The 19,927-nt window shown below is 58.8% G+C and overlaps 2 protein-coding genes across 3 annotated transcripts; one reads left to right on the top strand and one right to left on the bottom strand.

Annotated features, from left to right (window-relative positions):
- Window positions 1-22: 22 nt before the first annotated feature.
- Window positions 23-6,317, top strand: MUTYH (mutY DNA glycosylase). 2 transcript variants are annotated; one of them, XM_031969226.1, is made up of 16 exons: window positions 23-134; window positions 1,128-1,302; window positions 1,522-1,649; window positions 1,737-1,776; window positions 1,855-1,928; window positions 2,125-2,166; window positions 2,259-2,330; window positions 2,582-2,695; window positions 2,796-2,893; window positions 3,013-3,157; window positions 3,237-3,315; window positions 3,417-3,608; window positions 3,821-3,960; window positions 4,045-4,194; window positions 4,281-4,322; window positions 4,709-6,317. In XM_031969226.1, the coding sequence occupies exons 2-16, from the start codon at window positions 1,236-1,238 to the stop codon at window positions 4,817-4,819; spliced, it is 1,494 nt and encodes a 497-aa protein (XP_031825086.1). In that variant the 5' UTR covers window positions 23-134; window positions 1,128-1,235; the 3' UTR covers window positions 4,820-6,317. The 2 variants fall into 2 exon arrangements, with proteins under 2 accessions (XP_031825086.1, XP_031825088.1); XM_031969228.1 differs by lacking the exon at window positions 23-134 and adding an exon at window positions 141-205.
- Window positions 6,318-10,557: 4,240 nt separating this feature from the next.
- HPDL (4-hydroxyphenylpyruvate dioxygenase like) lies at window positions 10,558-12,265 on the bottom strand. Its single transcript, XM_031969229.1, has one exon. The coding sequence runs from the start codon at window positions 12,122-12,124 to the stop codon at window positions 10,955-10,957; it is 1,170 nt and encodes a 389-aa protein (XP_031825089.1). The 5' UTR covers window positions 12,125-12,265; the 3' UTR covers window positions 10,558-10,954.
- Window positions 12,266-19,927: the final 7,662 nt, after the last annotated feature.

The following is a 19,927-nucleotide window of genomic DNA, read 5'->3' on the forward strand; positions in this document are numbered from 1 at the left end:
GACTGGCGTGCGCTGGGCGCCCATTGGCTCCCGCATCGAAACCCCGCCCCGAGCTCCCCGTCAGGCTCTGATTGGCCAGATTCCTCCGCCTCCCCCGAGCTTTCCGCGGGAACCAGAGAGGAGACGGGAGGCAGGTTTGTCCGGAGCCCGCTCGCTCCCCCGGGGGACTCGCCCGCGCCGCCCTTCCCCCCCCCTCCCAAGCTAGGTGAATGTGCCGGTCCCCACACCGGTCCGTCCCATCTCAGGCGCCCAAAGCCTCCTCCCTGGAGCGGGTCCCCGCGCCTTCCCTCGTGCAGGAAGGGAAGCTGAGGCCGCTGCCCTCGGGGTCCGGGAGGCAGGGCGCGCGGATGGGCCGAGCCACGGGCAGCGGGGGCGGGGGGAGGGAGGGCGGACCCAGGGGCCTGAGCAGGAGAAGCCCAGGGGGGGCCTGGGCCGGGAGAGAGAACTGACTCCTCTGCTCCTGGGGGGAGGGGGGAGCCCAGCCACACTGCGCCCCCTGCCGGGGTCCCGCGGAGGCTCTGGGGGCCCCGAGCTGCGCCCGTCTCGGGGGCAGGTGCTCGCCCAGCCTGGAGATGGGACAAGGCCGGGGCCAGACCTGGGCCCAGCTCCTGCTATGGCCGGGGCCTTAAGGTCCAGCCCGGGCTCAGACTGAGCCCCACGGCCCGTCTGTCGGGATTCCCTAAAACGCCCAGCTCTCAGTCCTTAAGCGCCGGCCTCCCCCGAGGGCTGAGGGGCCAGGGGCGCTGCAGGGGGCACGGGGCTGGCACAGGGGCACCAGGGCAGGCACGGGACTGGCACAGGGGCTCCCGGGGCGGGGTAGGACTGGCACAGGGGCGCCATGGCGGGCACGGGACTGGCACAGGGGCTCCCGGGGCAGGGCAGGGCACTGCAGTGGGCACAGGACTGGCACAGGGGCGCCATGGCGGGCATGGGACTGGCACAGGGGCTCCCGGGGCGGGGTAGGACTGGCACAGGGGCGCCATGGCGGGCACGGGACTGGCACAGGGGCTCCCGGGGCGGGGCGGGACTGGCCCAGGGGCACCAGGGCAGGCACGGGACTGGCACAGGGGCTCCCAGCTGATGCCCCAGCATAGCTGTGCCCTCCCTGACCCAGAGCCCTAACCTAGGCCGCAGCTGCCTCCGGATCCCCGCGTGGGAGGAAGACGGGGCTGTGGCCCAGGCAGCGCCAGCCCGAGGCCGAGCCGCAGGCCCAGGGACCGACTCCAGAAGTGACCATGAAGAGGCCCCGAAAGGCCGGGGCCGGCGGCCCGAAGCAGGGGCGGCGGCCCAGCCCGGACGCAGGTGAGGTGGCCCGCTTTGGGACGGAGTCTGGGCGCGGGGGGCGCCGGGATGGCCCAGCAGAGCCTCTGAGCCACAGTCCGAGGAGATGCACCAGCAGCATTCTGGAGGGCGGCCCGGACCCCGGGGGCCTCTTTACAGACGAGCAAACTGAGGCAAGGGCGACTCCTGGTTCAGCCGCCCTGGCTGGTCCCTTGAAGCCTCTCCCACCCATCCCCGCAGGCCCAGGGTCCCCCAGCCAGGTGTCCCCGTACCACGTGTTTGGCGCCGCCGACCGGGTCGCCGGGTTCCGGGCCAGCCTCCTCAGCTGGTATGACCAGGCCAAGCGGGACCTGCCCTGGAGGAGGAGGGTACGTGTGGGCCGGGGGCGGGGGCGGGAGGAAGAGGGGGCTGGGCTCAGCCCCCGGCCTGAGCTGCTGCTCCCCACCTGTCCGCAGGCCACGGAAGAGCCGGACCCAGACCAGAGGGCGTACGCTGGTGAGAACCTGGGCCAGGCCCAGCTGGAGGGGACGGGGGTCCCGCGCTCTCCACCCTGACTCTCTCCTCCCCCTACAGTTTGGGTGTCTGAGATCATGCTCCAGCAGACCCAGGTCGCCACGGTTACCGGCTACTACACCCGGTGGATGCAGGTGACTCCCGCAACCAGAGCGGCGCCCCTCCCCCATGTGGCCAAGATGGCAGACCCTGAGCGTCTGCCCCGATATCCCCGGCACCAGGGAGGGGGACCTAGGCCCACACCCTCCTCAAGGGGAGCCCCCTGGCCTCTGTATACCCCCCAAACAAGGCCTCCCCCGGTGACCTCTCTGTCTCTCCCGAGGTCTGCAGAAGTGGCCGACGCTGCGGGACTTGGCTGGGGCGTCCTTGGAGGTGAGAACAGTGTGGGGGTGGGGGCGGGCTGGGGCTCGGGGGGCTCCCTGTCCCCTGATGTGGACATTTCTGTCTCACCCACCGACTGGTAGGAGGTGAACCAGCTTTGGGCCGGCCTGGGTTACTATTCACGGGGCCGGCGACTGCAGGAAGGCGCCCGCAAGGTGAGGGTCGTGAGCGGGTGTGCTGGGGTGGGAGATTGGGGGCCCCTCCCACTGGCCCAGCCCAAGCGGTGCTGCCAGGTCCCTTCCCGCTGGCCCAGCCCAGGCGGAGCTGCTGGTCCCCTAGTCCCCAGGAGGCCACACAGTGCCTGGGCTGAGCTCCGGCATGCGGCATGATCACAGCCGCCCTCTTCCCCTCGGTTCCCTCCCCGGTGGGCTGGGAAGGAGGATGACTCGGGCTCTCTTCCCCCCAGGTGATGGAGGAGCTGGGGGGCCACATACCCCGAACAGCAGACATGCTCCAGAAGCTGCTGCCCGGGGTGGGCAGGTACACGGCCGGGGCCATCGCCTCCATCGCCTTCGGCCAGGTCAGAGAGCGCACCGCCCGGAGAGCTCCGGCCTCCCTCCCGGGCTACGGGGGCAGGAAGGCTCCCGCCGGGCGAGGAGTAACGGTCATTTCTGTGCCAGGTGACTGGGGTGGTGGATGGGAACGTGACCCGCGTCCTATGCCGCCTACGAGCCATCGGGGCAGACCCGGGAAGCCCCCTTGTCACCCAGCATCTCTGGTAGGCTGAGCCGGCTCAGTCCGTGGGAGGGGAGCCTGGCAGCGACTGGGTGGGGGAGGTGGCCCCTTCCTGGGCAGCGCGGGCTCCAGGAGCTCTTGCCCATGAGAGCTGTCCTGCAGGAGCCTGGCCCAGCAGCTGGTGGACCCAGCCCGACCCGGGGACTTCAACCAGGCGGCCATGGAGCTGGGCGCCACGGTCTGCACCCCCCGAGGCCCGCTGTGCCCCGAGTGCCCCGTGCGGGGCTTCTGTCACGCCCAGAAGAGGGTGAGCATCCCTGGGGCAGGGACGGGGGGAGGCAGCGGGGCCCGCAGGGCCTTAGCTAAGTGCCCCGTCCCCACCACAGGTGGAGAGAGAGCAGGCGGCAGCGTCCCAGAGGCTGCTGGGCAGCCTGGAGCCCGAGACCCTGGACGTGGAGGAGTGTGGTGAGGGTCTCCCCGTCCCCGGCAGGCCACGGGGGCCTGGCTGGCTTAGGGAGGCAGCCCCCTGCCCCCAAACCTTGGTCCCAACCTGTCTCCATCTCCAGCCCCCAGGAGACCTGGCTTGTGCCCATTGTGCCTGCCCCCTTCGGAGCCATGGCGTCCAGACCTCGGTGTGGCCAACTTTCCCCGCCAGCCAGCCCGGAAAGCCCCCCGCGAGCAGCGGACGGCCCTCTGTGTCCTTCAGCAGCCGGGCCCCGAGACCGGCCGCTTCCTGCTGGTGCAGAGGCCAAGTTCAGGTACGGAGGCCAGCCCAGCGTCCGTGCCCCAGGCGCTGGCCAGGACTCCTGAGGAGGGTGTCAGAGCTGGGGACCTCCGGGCAGTGCTTGCCCCTGGGGTCTCAGCTCTTCCTTGGGGGTGGGGGGGTGGCCCAGCTGGCGCGTTGTGCATTGGAGGTGGGGGAAGCAGAGGGGCAACCAGGGAGGATCGATGGCCTCATGCCTTCTTGTAGGCCTCTTGGCCGGCCTCTGGGAGTTCCCCTCCGTGCCAGCAGAAGGTTCCGAGTCTGACCAGCGCCAGGCCCTGGCAAAGGCGCTGCGGGCCTGGGTGGGCGGCCCCCTTCCCTTGAGGAGCCTGCGGTGGCTTGGCGAGGTGAGTGGCGGCCGGTGGGGTCTCTATGCAGCTGGCCCCCAGCAGCCCCTGCCCAACCCCTGCCCAACCCCCTGCTTTCCCCAGGTGGTCCACATCTTCTCCCACATCCGGCAGACGTACGTGGTATACAGCCTAGCCCTGGAAGCACAGCCCCCAGGCCTGCCCCCATCAGGTGCCCGCTGGGTGACCCGGGCTGAGTTCCAGGCAGCTGCTGTGCCCACGGCCATGAAGAAGGTACCCAGGGGCAGGGGAGGCTGGGTCAGGGAGCAGTGGGGCTGGGCTGGGAGTTAAGGCCGCTCACCTGCCTCTCACCCTGACAGGTCCTCCGGCTATTTGAGGGCCAGCATTCGGGGAGCAAGAAGGTGAGTTTCTGGGCGCGTACCCATCTAGTAGAACATCAGGTCCCAGGGCGTGGGAGGCTTGCCCAGGCTCGCACAGCTCGGAAGCTTTCGAGGAAGCTTAGGGTTAGAAACCCTAACCCTAAATTCGCTGCCCACCCCGCACAGCACCCCACCACAAACCTGGCAAGGAGTCTGGGGGCCATTTCACAAGGGAGGAAACTGAGGTTTGGGACAGTCAAGATCCTTGCCCTGGGTTCCTTCATAGGTTAGTCTCAGTTTGGTGCCCTCAGACCCAGTCCCATTTTTACATTGTGCCAGCTACCCCTGGCATGTTGGGGAGCCTTGGGACGAGGGTTCTACGCTCTTAGCCTCCTTCGGCTGACCCATCTTTTTGGCTCCTCCTACAGCCCTGCAAAAGCCCCCAAGGTCCTGCCACTTCAGGCCCTGAGCCTGGGCCTGGCCGCCAACGCAAACAGCTGACCCTCAGTGCCTTCTTCAAGCCAACATCTGCCCCTTGATTGTCCTGACTGCCAGGGCCTAATTATGGGGCAGCTGCCTCTTCCCCAGCCTCCCTCCCTAACCTGGCTGCAGGTCAGCAGTGAGCCTCCTTTTGTATAAATAAACAGTTTTTTTTTTTAAGTCTCTCCATCCCCTTCCTAACTTACATAGTTCCATATCTTCCGCCACTACTTCTATCCAAAAAGGACTTATTAAATCTTACTTCCTCTCCTTCATAATCTCCATAACATTAATTCTCCTAAGACCACAAATAACTTCCAAAACTACTAAAATAGTAATAAATAAAATCCAACCTAATTATACCATTGCCCAGCCCCCACAACCATACAACAAAGACACCCCATTTCAATCCTGACCTACACAATAATTGCCCAACGAATCAGATAACTCAAAAGTCTGTGACCACCTCAACCTCACCTGACACCACAAATCAAATTATCTCCATTAACAAACTAAGCAACAACATACTAAAAGCCACCATATTACCCACTCAGCTCTCAGGGTACTCCTCAGTAGTCATAGCAGCAGTATAACCAAACCCTACTAATATTCCTCCCAAATAGATCAAAAATACAATTAATGCTATTTAAACACACAACAATCACACAACCCAAGCCCCTACTAACCACAAGACTTAAATCCCCATATACAGGAGAGGGCTTAGAAGCAAAAGCAACAAACCCCAAAATTAATAATAACAAGGACAGTATATCATTTCCATATTAGTTTTAGTATGGACTCTAACCATAGCCTATGGCATGAAAATCCAGCCTCTTCTTGCCACTTTCTCTTTCCAAGAGGGCAAGCGGAAGGTGCCCAGGGCAAGCAGAAGGTGCCTGGGGCCAGCTGTTGGGGACAGCGGCCTCCAGAGCTCCCCAAGGTGGCAGAATTGGCCAGGTAGCTCACCTTACCCCCACACACACACACACACACCCCACCCCCCGCCCCAGGCACAGGACCAAGCACCCCCCTTCCCCGGCCTCTGTGACTCAGCGGCTTTGCTCGGGAGGGCTGCGGTAAAACCAGGCCATGCTGGGTCCCAGGCCCCTGTTCCTGGCACCCTGCTGCCCCTGTGCCTCCCTTGCAAACGCACCCGGCTCTCAGGCCTACCAAAGACCACTTTGCCTCCTAAACTGGGTCTCTTCCCAGGAGAGCCTTAGCTGCGGAAAGGGCTGCTTGGGAGGAGGCAGCGAGCCCCAGCCTCCGCGGTCTGAGCAGAGGCTCCAAAGACCACCTGGGGAGGTACCAATGATGGTTTCTGTTTGGGGCCAGGCTGGGCGCCCCAGGGGGGAATCCTAGTCTGGCCAGTCACAGACGGTGCCAGGGGTGAGGTGGGCATATCACCCTCCCCACCCCCACTCCCGATTGCTGCCCAGCGACCCCAGCAAAGCTTCTGGAGGGTGAAGGCAAGAGTTGGATGGGGAGGACTGGAATCGGGTCCTCATCTGAAGGGAAAGTCAGAAATGTAAGCAAGAAAGCCTGGGTAATTCCAGGAAGCTGTGGGGGAGGGGGAGGGGGGGGGCGAGGAAGGACCCAGAACTTTGTGCCCAGGGGTCCCCTCATGGGAATTCACCAGATACTGGAGCGGCTGTTCCCTGGATTTGGGTCTAAAAAAGGCTTCCAAGAAAAATGTGGTCCTTTTGTTGGGCCGGGAATTCTGACCAAAACAGAAAACCAAGTCCTGGTCATTGAAACAAAGCGAGCTTGCCTTTTACTGACAAAGGCCAACCTGTATCTCTCCACGTGCCAAGGCACTGTGCTTGGGGCTCTTCTCATGTGATCCTCGTGGTGCCCCGGAGGTCAGGGCTACGGGTATCCCCATTGTACAGATGTGGAAACTGAGAGGGACTTGGCCAGGATCACACAACTAAGTATCTGAGGTGGGATCTGAACTCAGCCCCGTGCTCTGTTCCCTTAGTTCATTCCTGATGAGTATCATTTTTAAATAGCCAGCTTAATGTTCTCTGGTTGATAAAACCAGAAAAACCAGTTTTTTTCTTTCTTTCTTTTTTTATTAAAGCTTTTTATTTATAAAACATACACCTGGGTAATTTTTCAACTTTGACCCTTGCACTCGCTTCTGTTCCAACTTTTTCCTCCCTTTCTTCCCACCCCCTCCCCCAGATGGCAGGCAGTCCCATACATGTTCAATCTCTTAAAATATATGTTAAAGCCCACGTGTTTTAACAGATTTAACATATACCGGATTCTCTGCCATCTGTGTCTGTGTGGGGGGAGCCGATAATTTGGAACAGAAGGCTTTGCAAGGGTCAATGTTGAAAAAGTGCCCAGGCGGATGTTTTGTAAATAAAAAGCTTTAGTAACAACAAAGGTTAATCACTGATTTCAAAAATACATGTTAAATCCACATATGCATCCTTGTTTATGCGGTTATTTCACTGTACAAGAAAAATCGGATCAAAAGGGGAAAAAAAGAAAATACAATGCAAACAGCCCAAAGAGCGGGCCAGTGTGTGAAACCGGTTTGCAAAGGGTGGGGCCTTTCTCCCCATCTTGAACTCTGCCCCCATCCCCCCTAACCCAGTGCTGCCAGGCTTCTTCCTGGGCTGGGCCCGAGGCTCTCGGGCTGCAAAGGCCTCTGGAAACCTCCAAAGAACTGTGTCCTCTTAGACCGCGGGCAGCTGAAGCTCACTGTCCCCGATCGCCCAGGAAAACCACGTCATTGCTGCCTTCTGGCTTTGTAGCAGTTATTCTCTAGCCCCCATGGGACCCTCCCTTATGGAAGGCCAAAAGAGCCGCTGCAGAAAGTTCCTCCAACAGTGCATGCAGGATCGTACCCTGCCGGCCCCCATCTCTGCCCAGAGAACGGAAGTCTGTCCCAAGCTCTCCTCTGGGACCTTCAACTACTACTCGCCCAGTCTGAGCCCCAGTGACCTTTCCCAGGGGCTTCTGGGGGACACCATAGTGCAGCCCCAGACACTAGCAGGGGAAGGTGGGGAGAGCTCGGCTGCTCTTCCAGCCCCAATGAGCCTCGTTTGCTTTGCTCGGGGCCTGTGGTCGGCCTAGGCCCTGTCATGTGCTACACGGTCCTAGGCCAAGAGCTGGCCGCCCTTTCACTCCCCAACGGAGCCTCCCAGCGAGACAGATTCCCCCATCCCGGGGGGGAGGGGAGAGGATCTCTGCTGGGACAGGGAGAAGGAAAGCACTGGGTCAGAGCCACCTTCGGGTTTGAGCCTAGGCTCTCATGTTCGTGCCGGAGGCTGTGGTGCAGAAGTCACTCCGCAAGCACCGGACAATGGGAGCGTTTGTCCTGTCGGCCCGGCTCACTGGCATTTCCCTGGACATTTGGGATCGGTCAGGAGCGCGTCGCTGTGGTCTTTGCAGGTGGACAATTCTTTTGAAACTGAAATTGGGGCAAGTGGGTGGCCCAGAAATAGAATCCCAGTCCTAGGGTCAGGAAGTTCATTCAAATCCGGCCTCAGACACTTCGTAGCTGTGTGACCCTAGCCAAGTCACTGATATTCTGTCTCATCTGCAAATGAGCTGGAGAAGGAAATGACAAATCACTTTTCTTTGCCAACAAAACTCCAATGAGCTGTTAGGGTTGTATGTATGTCTGTTCTAATTATTATTTTTGCTGAGGTAATTGGAATTAAGTACTTTGCCCAGAGTCAGACAGCTAGGAAAGTGTTGTGTCTGAGATCAAATTTGAACTCAGGTCCTCCTGACTTCAGGGCTGGTGCTCTAACCGTTGTGCCACCCAGCTGCCCCTAAATAAACTACCTTTTGTCAAAGAAAATGGCCACTGTGAGACAGTCACATGACTGAACCCCACCATCTGTGCCAATGACTCTCATCATTTGGTATGCTGGCAGTAAAACTCATCACTGGATAATAATTCACTGTAGCAAATAATGAATTTGATTTATCCCAGTTCAAGAATAATCCTTTAAAATAATAATTAGGGGCAGTTGGATGGCTCAGCGGATAAAGCCCGGCCTTGAAGTTAGGAGCACCTGAGACACTTAAACACTTCCTGGCTGTGTGACCTTGGGCGAGTCACTTAATCCCAACTGCCTCAGCAAAAACAAACAAATAAAAAAAGGAAGTTTATGTAGAAGTTACAGAAAAAATAAAAGAGGTAAAAGTGAAAGAGCTGGGAGAGCAGAGTTAACAAGGAAAGTGCTTTTCACAATTAAAGAGTGGGAGTCAAGTTTGCTAGTGGGCAGCACAATGACCAGGGAGAAAGGGAATACTGGAGGTGGAGGGCTCCATTGATTGGCTATAAGAAGGTGAACGAGGCCTGGGGATGGAAGGGAGGAGTGAATGACAACAGGAGGTGTGGGGGAGGAGTGAAAGATACCTGGGGTCTGGGTCAGATTTATGGGGCAACTTTAATCTTGCCTAATTGAATGCAGCTAAAGTGAGATTACCCAAAACCTCTCCCAAGGGTGGGACTGTAAATTTAAGCTAATCCCCACGGGGCCCTTCCCAGCTGGCCTGGGAGAGTAATCTTATCAGTCCTTAGGGCTTTCCCACTTAGGGATCAGGGCCTCGGGGAGGGCTTCTGAGCTCCGGGAACATCCCCAGACTTGTGCCTCTTGCCCAGTTCGGCTGCCTCCTATTTCTTTGCCCCAAAGAGTGCGGCCCGTGTCCTTCCCTAACTTGGGCTATGGTAAGTGAGGCTGCTCGGTCCACAAGTCCACCTTAGTCACTTTCTATTGCAAGCTGCCATCCACAGAAGGTGGTCTTCCATGCAGCCGGATGCTTGGCTTCCCACAGGCCTTCCAGCACCGACTGGCTCCGGTCATCCCGGCACGGATGTGAAAGCTCAGGGGCTTTAATTTGCCCTTCTCTTCCCATGAGCCATCTGGGCCATGTTCCAGGGCGGCAAAGACATCATTTTGTCCCTTTTGATTAAGGGTCTCTTAGTGTTGACAGCTCCCCAACTATGAGGGAGCCAGACTTTTTATCAGTGACAGGAGGAACTTCTTTCCTCTCCAACTGTGCTTTTCTTTTTTTCCCCCTGAGGCAATTGGGGCTAAGTGACTTGCCCAGGGTCACACAGCCAGGAAGTGTTTAGTGTCTGAGACCAGATTTGGACTCGGGTCCTCCCGACTTCAGGGCTGTCCTCTGCTTTTCTAATTGTCGTGACACCATTCGGGCGAAAACCTTTAGTTTTGTGTGGGGGACTGTCTCCCCACCGGGTCCGGGTCTCCCCCTCCGATGGCCTCCCAGTGCCCCCAGGGCACATGACCCCATACTAACCCACCATTCTCTGGGGGTACAAGTTTGCCAGCTACTTGTCTCAAAAGGGCAAATGCGAACACTGAGCGTGGGGTGACAAACGGAGGGGTGGGTCTCGCCGGAATCACTTGTCCTCTTAGGCGGGGTTTGGCGCAGAGTCCGGGAAGGGGCCGCGCCCGGTCCGCTTTCTGCTATCAGACCAGCCCGGGCCTGGAGTCTCCCCCGCAGCCTTCCCCGGGGAAGCTCCAAGTTCAGCCTGGGACAGGCACCCCCGGGCAAGGGCTGCCCAAGCAATCTGGTCCCTGCTTCCAGGCATCTTGCCCTGCCAGCTGAAAGGCCCCAGCCTCCACGCCCCAAGGGCCTCCCGAGCCCCTCCCCCTGCCCCCGGCCCACCGGCAGATAGGCATAAAACTTGAAACTTTATTAGCAGAGGACTGAAGGTAAGGGGCTGAGACAGGGCCCCACCCCCAAGAAAGTGCCTTCCATTCCCCAGGGTCCCTCCCGCTCAGCTGCGCCCATGGCTGGGGGAGAGACTCAGGCCGGGCTCCTGGCACCAGCCTGTGCCAGTCAGCGCCCCGGCCCGGGTGAAGGCCCTCGGGCTAGGGAGTCGGCGACTAACCCGCAAAGGTCACTGGGGCTAAGGTTATGAAGGGGAAGGCCCTTGGGAAGCATTTATCCCAGAGAAACCGCCAAGGGCCAAGTCCAAGGTCAGAGGCAGCGGCACCGGCATTCGGCCCCAGGTCTGAGGACGGCGTCCGTTTCTGGCAGAATTCCGGACGCGGCCCCTGTCCCTTCGGGTGGGAAGAGGCAGCCGGGCTGGCGCCTTTGGATGGGAGGGGGGGGCAAGGCTGCGCCCACAGGCCGGAGGGGCTTGGGCTTCTGCGGGGAGAGCGCGGCGAAGCGGGGGCGGCGAGGTCCAGCTTTCCTCAGCGGGGCTGGCGGGCCTCCTGGAAGTCGGCCAGGTGCTTCTCCAGGGCCTCCCACAGGGCTCGGATGTTGCCTTGGCCAAAGCCCGTGGCCCCCCGCCTCTGGATCAGCTCCAGGAAGAAGGTCTCCTCGGAAAAGAGAGGCTTGGTGAAAACCTGCAGCAGGTAGCGGGCGCCGTCCCCCTGGCCGCCGTCCCTGTCCAGCAGGATGCCCAGCTCGGCCAGCTTCGCCACGTCCTGGCCCGCCGCCACCATCTGCTCCACTTTGCCGGCCTGCTGGTAATAGGCGTCGGGAGGGGTCACCAAGCGGCCGCCGGCCTCCGCCACCCGACGGGCCGAGTCCAGGACGTCTCCCGTGTAGAGGCCGACGTGCTGCAGGCCCGGGGCCCCGTGCTGGGCCAGGAAGAGCTCGATCTGGTCCCGGGCCCCGGGCAGGCCGGGCAGGGACTCGCCCAGCACCAGCAGCGGGGCCTGGCTGCCCGGGGGCGCCCGCAGGGAGGTCAGCCGCAGGCCCCCGGCCCGGCCGGCCCGGATCTCCAAGCCGTGCTCGGGGTGGTCATCGGCGGGGTCCAGGCAGAAGCGGCGGAAGCCCAGACACTCCTGGTACCAGCGCCGCCACGAGCTCGAGCTGCCCCGGGGGCAGGCCAGCGCTATGTGGTCCACGTGGCTGAACCAGGGGCCGTCGGGGCCGGCGCCGTCGGGGCCGCCGCATCCCTGGAAGCCGGGCAGGAAGGGCCCCCGGTAGGCGCCCCGCTCCAGCAGCGTGTGGCTCAGGTTGCCCACCGGCGAGCGCACCACGGCGTAGGTGACGGAGCCCTGGGCGTCGGCCACGGCCCGGGGCTGCACCACCACCTGGCAGCCCAGCGCCCGCAGCGCCCCGACGGCCCCCCGCACGCCCGCCACTTCGAAGCACACGTTGGAGGCGGTGGGCACGGCGTGCGCGGGGTCCACGTCGTAGAGGGGCCCCTCGCGGCCGTCCCCCGAGCCGGGCGCGCCCTCGTTCACCAGGAACACGGCGTCCCCGCTGCGCAGGGCCAGCTGCCGCCAGCCGCCGGCCTCCCGCACGGCCACGGGCCGGAAGCCGAAGCTGCGCTGCAGGTCCCGCGCCAGGGGCTGCCCGCGGGGCACGTGCAGGGAGACGTGGCAGAGGCGGCCCACGGGGGCGGCCATGGCGGGGAGCGAGCGGGCGGCGCTAGGTGCCGGCGTGCGGGAGGGGCCGGGCTGCTCCGACTGCGGGGCTCCGGCCTTTGAAGCATCCGGAGGGGGCCGAGAGCGGCGCGCGAGCGGAGGAGGGGCCTGAGGAGTGGGGAGGAGGGGGGGGGGGTGAGGGCAGGGCGGTGGGCCGGGAGGGCCGGGCCGGAAGCCCCGCCTGCCCCCCTGGCCGCCCGGTCTAAAGCACCCGGGGAGGACGGGGGCCGGGGAACCTGGGGGGCGGGGCTCCGGGGCCGGCCCCCAGTGCTCAGCCCCCCCGCTCCGCCGGAAACTTTCCGTGTCGGTGCTGGAAGGGACCGCCGCGTTCCGGGAAGGAAGACCCCAGTGCGGGCTCGAACCCACCTCCGGCCGCTCCTGCTCCCTCCTCCGCGTGGGCCAAGCACGTGTCCCTGGCACTCCCGGCCCCTCCCCAGTCCTCCGCCCCCCCCCCCCGGCCCGGGCTCTGTGACCAGGCCCAGGAGTGCTCCGAGCACCGGCATGCGGGGAACTCCTCCCTGTGGCCCCGGAGGAGCTGGCACAGCCCCCGGCCCCCGCCTTCCCTGCAGGCTCCCCACGCTGCTGCTGCCTCCTGCTGGGCCCGAGCCCGGCCCAAGCTCGCCCCCTTCCCTCCCTGTGCAATGAACTTGTGCGTCCCAGGATTCTGCCTTAACCCTCCCTGCTTTTCTGCGGAAGAAACTGAGCAGGACAGAGATTAGAGACGGGCTCAATGATTTATTAAGTGGAGAGAAGTACTGGGGCCAATGGATCCCAGCGCTAGAGAGACCATCATCTCAAAGGGTCTAGCCCACTCATTTCCAAAGTATAGAGAGAAGTGACTCTCATTTATAAGAAACCAAGCCGTTCTCCAACTGATAAGTGGTCAAAGGATACGAACAGACAATTCTCAGGTGAAGAAACTGAAACTACTTCTAGTCATATGAAAAGATGCTCCAAGTCATTATTAATCAGAGAAATGCAAATTAAGACAACTCTAAGATACCACTACACACACCTGTCAGATTGGCTAAGATGACAGGAAAAATAATGATGATTGTTGGAGGGGATGCGGGAAAACGGGACACTGATGCATTGTTGGTGGAGTTGTGAACGAATCCAACCATTTTGGAGAGTAGTTTGGAACTATGCTCAAAAAGTTATCCAACTGTGCATACCCTTTGATCCAGCAGTGTTACTACTGGGCTCATACCCCAAAGAGATTATAAAGAAGGGAAAGGGACCTGTATGTGCACGAATGTTTGTGGCAGCCCTTTTTGTAGTGGCTAGAAACTGGAAACTGAATGGATGTCCATCAGTTGGAGAATGCTGAATAAATTGTAGTATGTAGAATATTATGGAATATTACTGTTCTGTAAGAAATGACCAACAGGATGATTTCAGAAAGGCCTGGAGAGACTTACACGAACTGATGCTGAGTGAAATGAGCAGGACCAGGAGATCATTATATACTTCAACAACAATACTATATGATGACCAGTTCTGATGGACCAGGCCATCCTCAGCAACGAGATCAACCAAATCATTTCTAATGGAGCAGTAATAGACCAGACCACTCGCCCAGAGGAAAGAACTCTGGGGAGATGACTAAAAACCATTACATTGAATTCCCAATCCCTATATTTATGCCCACCTGCATTTTTGATTTCCTTCACAAGCTAATTGTACAATAATTCAGAGTCTGATTCTTTTGTACAGCAAAATAACATTTTAGTCATGTATACTTATTGTTATCTAATTTATATTTTAATATATTTAACATCTACTGGTCATCCTGCCATCTAGGGGAGGGGGTGGGGGGGGTAAGAGGTGAAAAATTGGAACAAGAGGTTTGGCAATTGTTAATGCTGTAAAGTTACTCATACATATAACCTGTAAATAAAAGGCTATTAAATTAAAAAAAAAAAAGAGAGAGAGAATCAGTTTCCTCATCTGTAAATTAGGGGGTTGATTGGCTGTTAATGTCCCCTTCAGATCCAATCCTTCTTTCTTTTCTTTCTTTCCTCTCTCCTTTTTTTCTCCTTCCCTCCCTCCCTCTCTCTTCTTTTCTTCCTTTTTCCTTTCCTCCCTCTCTCTGCCTCTCTCAATAAAGTTCCTGAAGAGTGACATCATTTTTTTCTTTGTATTTCCAGCACTTAGCAGAGTGCCTGGTACATAGTAAGTGCTTAATAAATGCTTGTTGATTGACACCCCCCCCCCAAGTGACAACATTCAACTCTCCCTGCAATAAAGGGGACCTACCATCTCTTGAGCAGTCCAGGCTGCTCGTGGCTGGAAAGTTCTTCCTGATAGAGCCTGAATCTGCTTTTTGCTTCCACACTCCCCACTGATCTTGGTCCTCCCCAGAGGACTGCACAGAACCAGGCTGATTGCTCCTTCCCAGGACAACTTGCCTTTTCTGAGGCTTCTTTTTTGTAACCAAGCTAAATATGCCCAGTCCTTTCCATATGCACTCGGGTTCTTCTCCGTTCTAATCGCAGCCCCTCAACATCCCGGCCACCTGCCTCTCGAGGGGTTCCAGTCCCTTAGTGTCCTTCAGCGACGATGGCAAAGAGCTAAATGAGCCCAGGACCCCGGTATAACCTGACCAGGGTCCAAGGCTGGAGAAGCAGCTTCTTTCAGGGCTTGGGGGAAGCGGATCCTGCTTGGCCCTCCAACAAGGATGTGACCAGCTGCTTGTTTACAGGCAGGGCGTCTGGGCGTCAGAGGCCAGAAACCCCAGGACAGCCAGTTTTCCCCGGGCTCCGAGCTGTCTCCCCAAGCCAGATCTTGATTTCAGTTTCCAGAAACGGTTTTCTGGGGCTGTCACTCCACAGGCCTTAGCCGGGCTCTCTGTCCACAGAGAGCGGCTTTCTGCGTGCTTCTCCTCCTTCCCAAAGCCTCTGAGTCCTCCAGCAGCCTGGTCCAGTGCCCAGAGAAGGAAGGCCTCTGCTCCCTGCACATCCTGATCTGGAGCACTTGGCTCACTGACCACACGGGTGCGGACTGGGCCGGACAGATAAGCAGTCACCGGGGGAACATTAACCAAGATGGAGGAGGAAGAAGGGCCACGCTCTAGTATTTCTTCTCAACCCCACAGAGTATTTCAAACCGTCAGACCTAATCCAGCCTGTATTTGAACAGGAATCCCTCCAGTGACCGTCCAGACCACCCATGAGGACGTTCTTACTATGTCAACAGGAGGCCCATTTAAGGATGGGATAGTGCTCTTTGCAAGGAAGTTTGTCCTGCCGATGAGTCGCAGTTTGCCTCTTTGCAACTGACCCTGTGCTGGACAGGAGACTTTCCGACAGCTGTTACCTGGAATTGTTGTGTACCTGGAACTGTCGGCATCCTCCAAAGGGCCAAGTTGTCACTGGCTACGCTTTTACTGCATTCAAATCTGAGCAAGAATCTCCGGGGGTGGGAGGGAGAAATGGATGCACATATACTTTTCAAAAAAAAACCCCAAAATTTCCGTTTTTTCTCCCTTTTTAAAGATTGAATATTTTTATTTTCCCCAATGACATGTAGAACAATTTTTTTACATTCATTTTTAAAACTTTGAGTTCCAGATTCTCTCCCTCCTCACCCCCTCCTTTCTTTAAGAAGGCCCATGAAATGCACCCCCTTTTCCTGGCTTTAGAGGATGAATATTTACCTAACAGGGAGAGCAGTTGTCTTTTTAAAAATTCACTTTTATTTTGAGTTCTGAATTTTCTCCCAACTGTGAAAGCGAGAAAACCCAAACTCATCACCAAAAATATATCGCCATTCAAAATAAATTACATCTAAAAAAGAAACTTTTCTTCCATCTGCACGCCAACTCCATCGGCTCTCCATCAAGAAGTGCATGGCGCACTCATCACGAGTGCCCTGCAATTGGGGCTGATCGGTACGTCCATCAGGGTTCCTAAGTCCCTCGGAGTTGACCATCCTTACAGTTATTGCTAATGGACAATCAAAGTGAAAGTACAGAGTTCATTTCACTGAACTTCTCATGTTATATATTCTGTTCCTCCTTCTCCTCCTCTTGTCATACGGGATGTTGTTTCTGGGCTCTTCAGGCAGAAACAGTTTCTTTTAAAAGAGGAGTTGACTTCTGGAAATCCAAAGTATTTTACTTTTGAAATCTGGAATACAAAATGCTTAAAATAAAGAAGCTCTTTTAAAAATGTTTAATCTTCATAAACGGCGCTTTCTCTTGAAGGCTAGACAATCTAGCAAACAATAAACGGGGCCAGATTTGTAGCAGATGCTGATTTCTAAGAGGTAAATAAATGCTAACGGGAACATTTCACGCTGGGCTCTCCCAAGCTGGTGGGGAGGGGTCCCAGTCCCTATTAGCCCAATCATTCCCCAAGGTGTAGTCATTCTCAATAGCTGGGGCGTGAAGAAATGGCTCTGCTGCCCTTTGTATACTTCCATGCTCATTAAAGGAGCTTCCCTTTTTCAGATCCCTGAGATTCCAGGGCCATGATGAGCTGGAAGTAGTTGGGGCGGGACACCGTCTGGAAGAGGAGAAAGTGTCCCGTCTTTAAGCGGCTTAATGGCCCCACCACCACCTGGAGACATGACCAGGGCTTCCCTGGCTCACGGTGTCATGGAGAACACTCGCAGTTTTAAGTGTCTGAAGTTACAGAAATAACATTGTTGGGGAATGAGGCTAGAAAGGGCCAGCACCCAGTCACCCCAGGCAGCCCGGGCCGGGTTCTGAGCTGTTTGCCCGCCTCGGGCAGGGGAGGACCCTCGGGGGGGGGGGGGGGGGGGGGGGGGGGGGGGGGGGGTGATGGAGCAGAAGAGCTTCCCATGAGGAGTAAGCAGGGCCCTGAGCCCCGAACTTGGGGTGGGGCGGAGAGGGTCCTTGCCCCCTGGGCTGGCCCTGGGAGCGCCAGCTCCCTCCGAGCCTGGTCTGGGGCGGAACCGGCTTTGTCTCCTTTGGGCACTTTGAAGGTCACCGAGGTCCGAGGGGCAGCCAGAGGTGCCGGAAGCAGCCGGCCCCAGAGCGTGAGTCGCTCGAGCCAGGCCGGCAACCGGGGCCGTCTTGTCCTTTGGTCATCCTTGCCTAAGAATCCTTCCAGGTCAGTAGGGTCACACACACGTGAAGGCAAAGGTGACACCGACAGCGGCAAGACCTGTCCAAGCTGGCAGAACCAGACCCCGAGGCAGGGCTCAGCCCAGAGTATTTGTCTTCCCTGTTGTTTATTAACCGCCAAGTCCTTGTGCTTGGGCCTGGGCAGACGGCCATGGGCGGCCGGGGCTCTCTCCCTTCTTGTTCCCGTTTACAGGCTTGGATGGTTATGCTGGGGATGGATTTTAAGACAAAATGTTAATTAAAAAAAAAGTCCCACGTTGTAGCGCTGGGGCCCCTGGTTTCTCCGGCCAGCACGGTCAGATGCCATAACGCTTGTCTGTGGGATCTTGGGCAAGTCCCTCTGAACTTGCTTCCCTTTTCTGCCAAATCAAAGCCTTGTGGGCGGTCACATCCCCCAGCATCCCGGGCCCCCCAACTGGAGCGTCCAAAGGCTGGAAATTCCTGGCCCCGGAGGTGAGACGGGCTGACCAGGTGAGCGTCAGGCTCCCGGGGTGCCCAGCGGTCCTCTGGGGCCCGCGGGCAGCGCCAGGCTAGGGAACCTGAGGGCTGGAGCCAGCCAGGGGTCGGGTCAAACAGCACTTCTGGTGCCCAGGGTGTCGGAGCCCTTCGAGGGAGAAACAGTGCAGTGGGTAGAGGATTCAGTCTGTGGGGCGGGAGGGGAGAATGACGGGCAGTTTACCTGCCACCGACACAACTGAACACACACAGACACATATGTACAGACACACGCACACAGATATGCCCTTGTGTGTTTCTACATGTGCATAAACACAGACACCAAGGCCGCACACGCACCTGCACAGATCATGCGGAGTGATGGGGCCCAGGAGGGCTGAGCCCCTGGCCCGGACCCCGGCTGCCCCCTTCAGCCGGACCCCTCCTCCCGGGGAGGAGCTGCCGGACACAGATAAAGGCCGGCGAGCAAAGGTCAACGCGGGGACCGCCGGCTGGGCTCCTGCTCTACGGGACAGCGGCCGCAGAAAGGAGACCACACAACCTCAGGTGCGGTGTCTGCGGGGGGGAGACTAACGGGACTCGGGGAGAGGAAGTTAAGGAACTGAATGTCAGGGTTCACAAACTCCCCCAAATCCCTCTCTTTTTTACAAAATTTATTTTATTACTTTTTAAAAATTATAGCTTTTTATTTACAAGCTGCGTGCGTGGGTAATTACTCCCGCAAATCCCAGTGGGCCTTGGGAAGACCTAGAACCTCAGATTTCCGGCTCGGGGGTTTGGGAGACCGTCGGGTCCGACCTGTTTGTTTTGCAGAGGAAACTATGAGGGCCAAGGTCTCACAGCTCATCGGAAGCAGAGGCCTTGAGTCCCAGATCCAGACCTTTCTGCAGCTAGATCTGGAACGACTGCAATTATTTTAGGCTTCTGAGAGAAGCCGGGGAGAAGCCAAGAAAATGGGGGTCAAAATAAGTGATATTGAGTCTCTTTTAGGGGAAAGAGTCTATTTTCATGTGAGAAAAGCCACTGTCGCCATTGAGGATCACTGATGGGTACACAAGGGAACGTTGAGTGCTTTGGGGGGCCTGCTGCCAGACAGCGCTTGCTGATCTGGGGGGTCCTGTCCATTCTGGGACGCCCCCCCCGCCCGAGACAGGCCCCCCTGGGCCTTGGCCACAGGGGCCGGGCCGGGCCTGCCACGGGGGCTGCTTCAGGGCCTCTCCTGGCTTTGCTCAGGCCCTAGGAACTTCCAGAGGCTCGGTGGGTATCAGAGCTGGGGGGAGGGGGCCTGCTCGGCCCCCCCCCAGAGAGGCCTGCTCCGTAGCCTCCCTATTCGGGGCCCATGACGCTGGCCGGGAAGAGGCCGGGAGGGGGGAATGGAGGGCCCAAAGACCTCGAGGGTGGGAGAGACCCGAGAGGGGGAGGGGAGGAGGGCCTCTGCCCGAGGCTGCCCTGCTGTTTGTCCGGAAGTGGGGATGGGACCAGCTGGGGACGGTCCGTACAAAGTCCTCTGTGGGGGCAGCTCCCCTGCCAAGGACACCGGACACAGCACCTCCCAGGGCCTCACCCGGGCCCGAGTCCCGCCACTCCCTGAGCCCGCCGTGGTGGGAGAAGAAGCTGCCCGAGCGCCCACTTCCTGTCCTGCAAATGCGGCTCATCCGCCGGCCACCAGCCCAGCTCTGCCCAACTCTCCGGAGGCCCCGCCCTTCGTGACCGCCCCCCGCCCCGTCCATCTGCTCCCCGATGCTCGGAGCCAAAGGGGGCCCAACAAACAGAGACTGGGGAAGGGATCCGGATCGGGGGGACCGAGCTCAGGCCGCTGTGGACCCGGGCGAGCTACTGCTCCCTGTTTGCTGTTGCTCCCCCATCTGTCAAGTGGAAAAGGGAATCGATCGCGCCGGTGTCTCTGCCAAGAAGATCCTGAGCGGGCCGAACAACAACATGTGGGGCTCGTGTGTCGTCCCGTGAGTCCTCGCCTCCCCTGGGAGGGAGATGTGCTCATGAGCCCGCTTGGCAGATGGGAAACAGCTGAGGCTGAGAGGGCGGGATGATGTCCCCGAGATTACTAAGTCTCTGAGGTGACCCCGAGTCTGGCGCCGGCGGCCATGACTCGTAATCCATGAGGATCCTGGAAAACCCCAAGTTCCACAAACATCCGGGCTGAGGTGACAAAGCCCTGGAGGAGCTGCTGTTCTTCTTCAAAGGGAGGAGCCTGCGGCATGTGCCCGGCAAAGTAACGG

The sequence above is a fragment of the Sarcophilus harrisii genome, chromosome 4 (genome assembly GCF_902635505.1).
Source record: "Sarcophilus harrisii chromosome 4, mSarHar1.11, whole genome shotgun sequence".
In the NCBI taxonomy this organism is placed as follows: domain Eukaryota; kingdom Metazoa; phylum Chordata; class Mammalia; order Dasyuromorphia; family Dasyuridae; genus Sarcophilus; species Sarcophilus harrisii.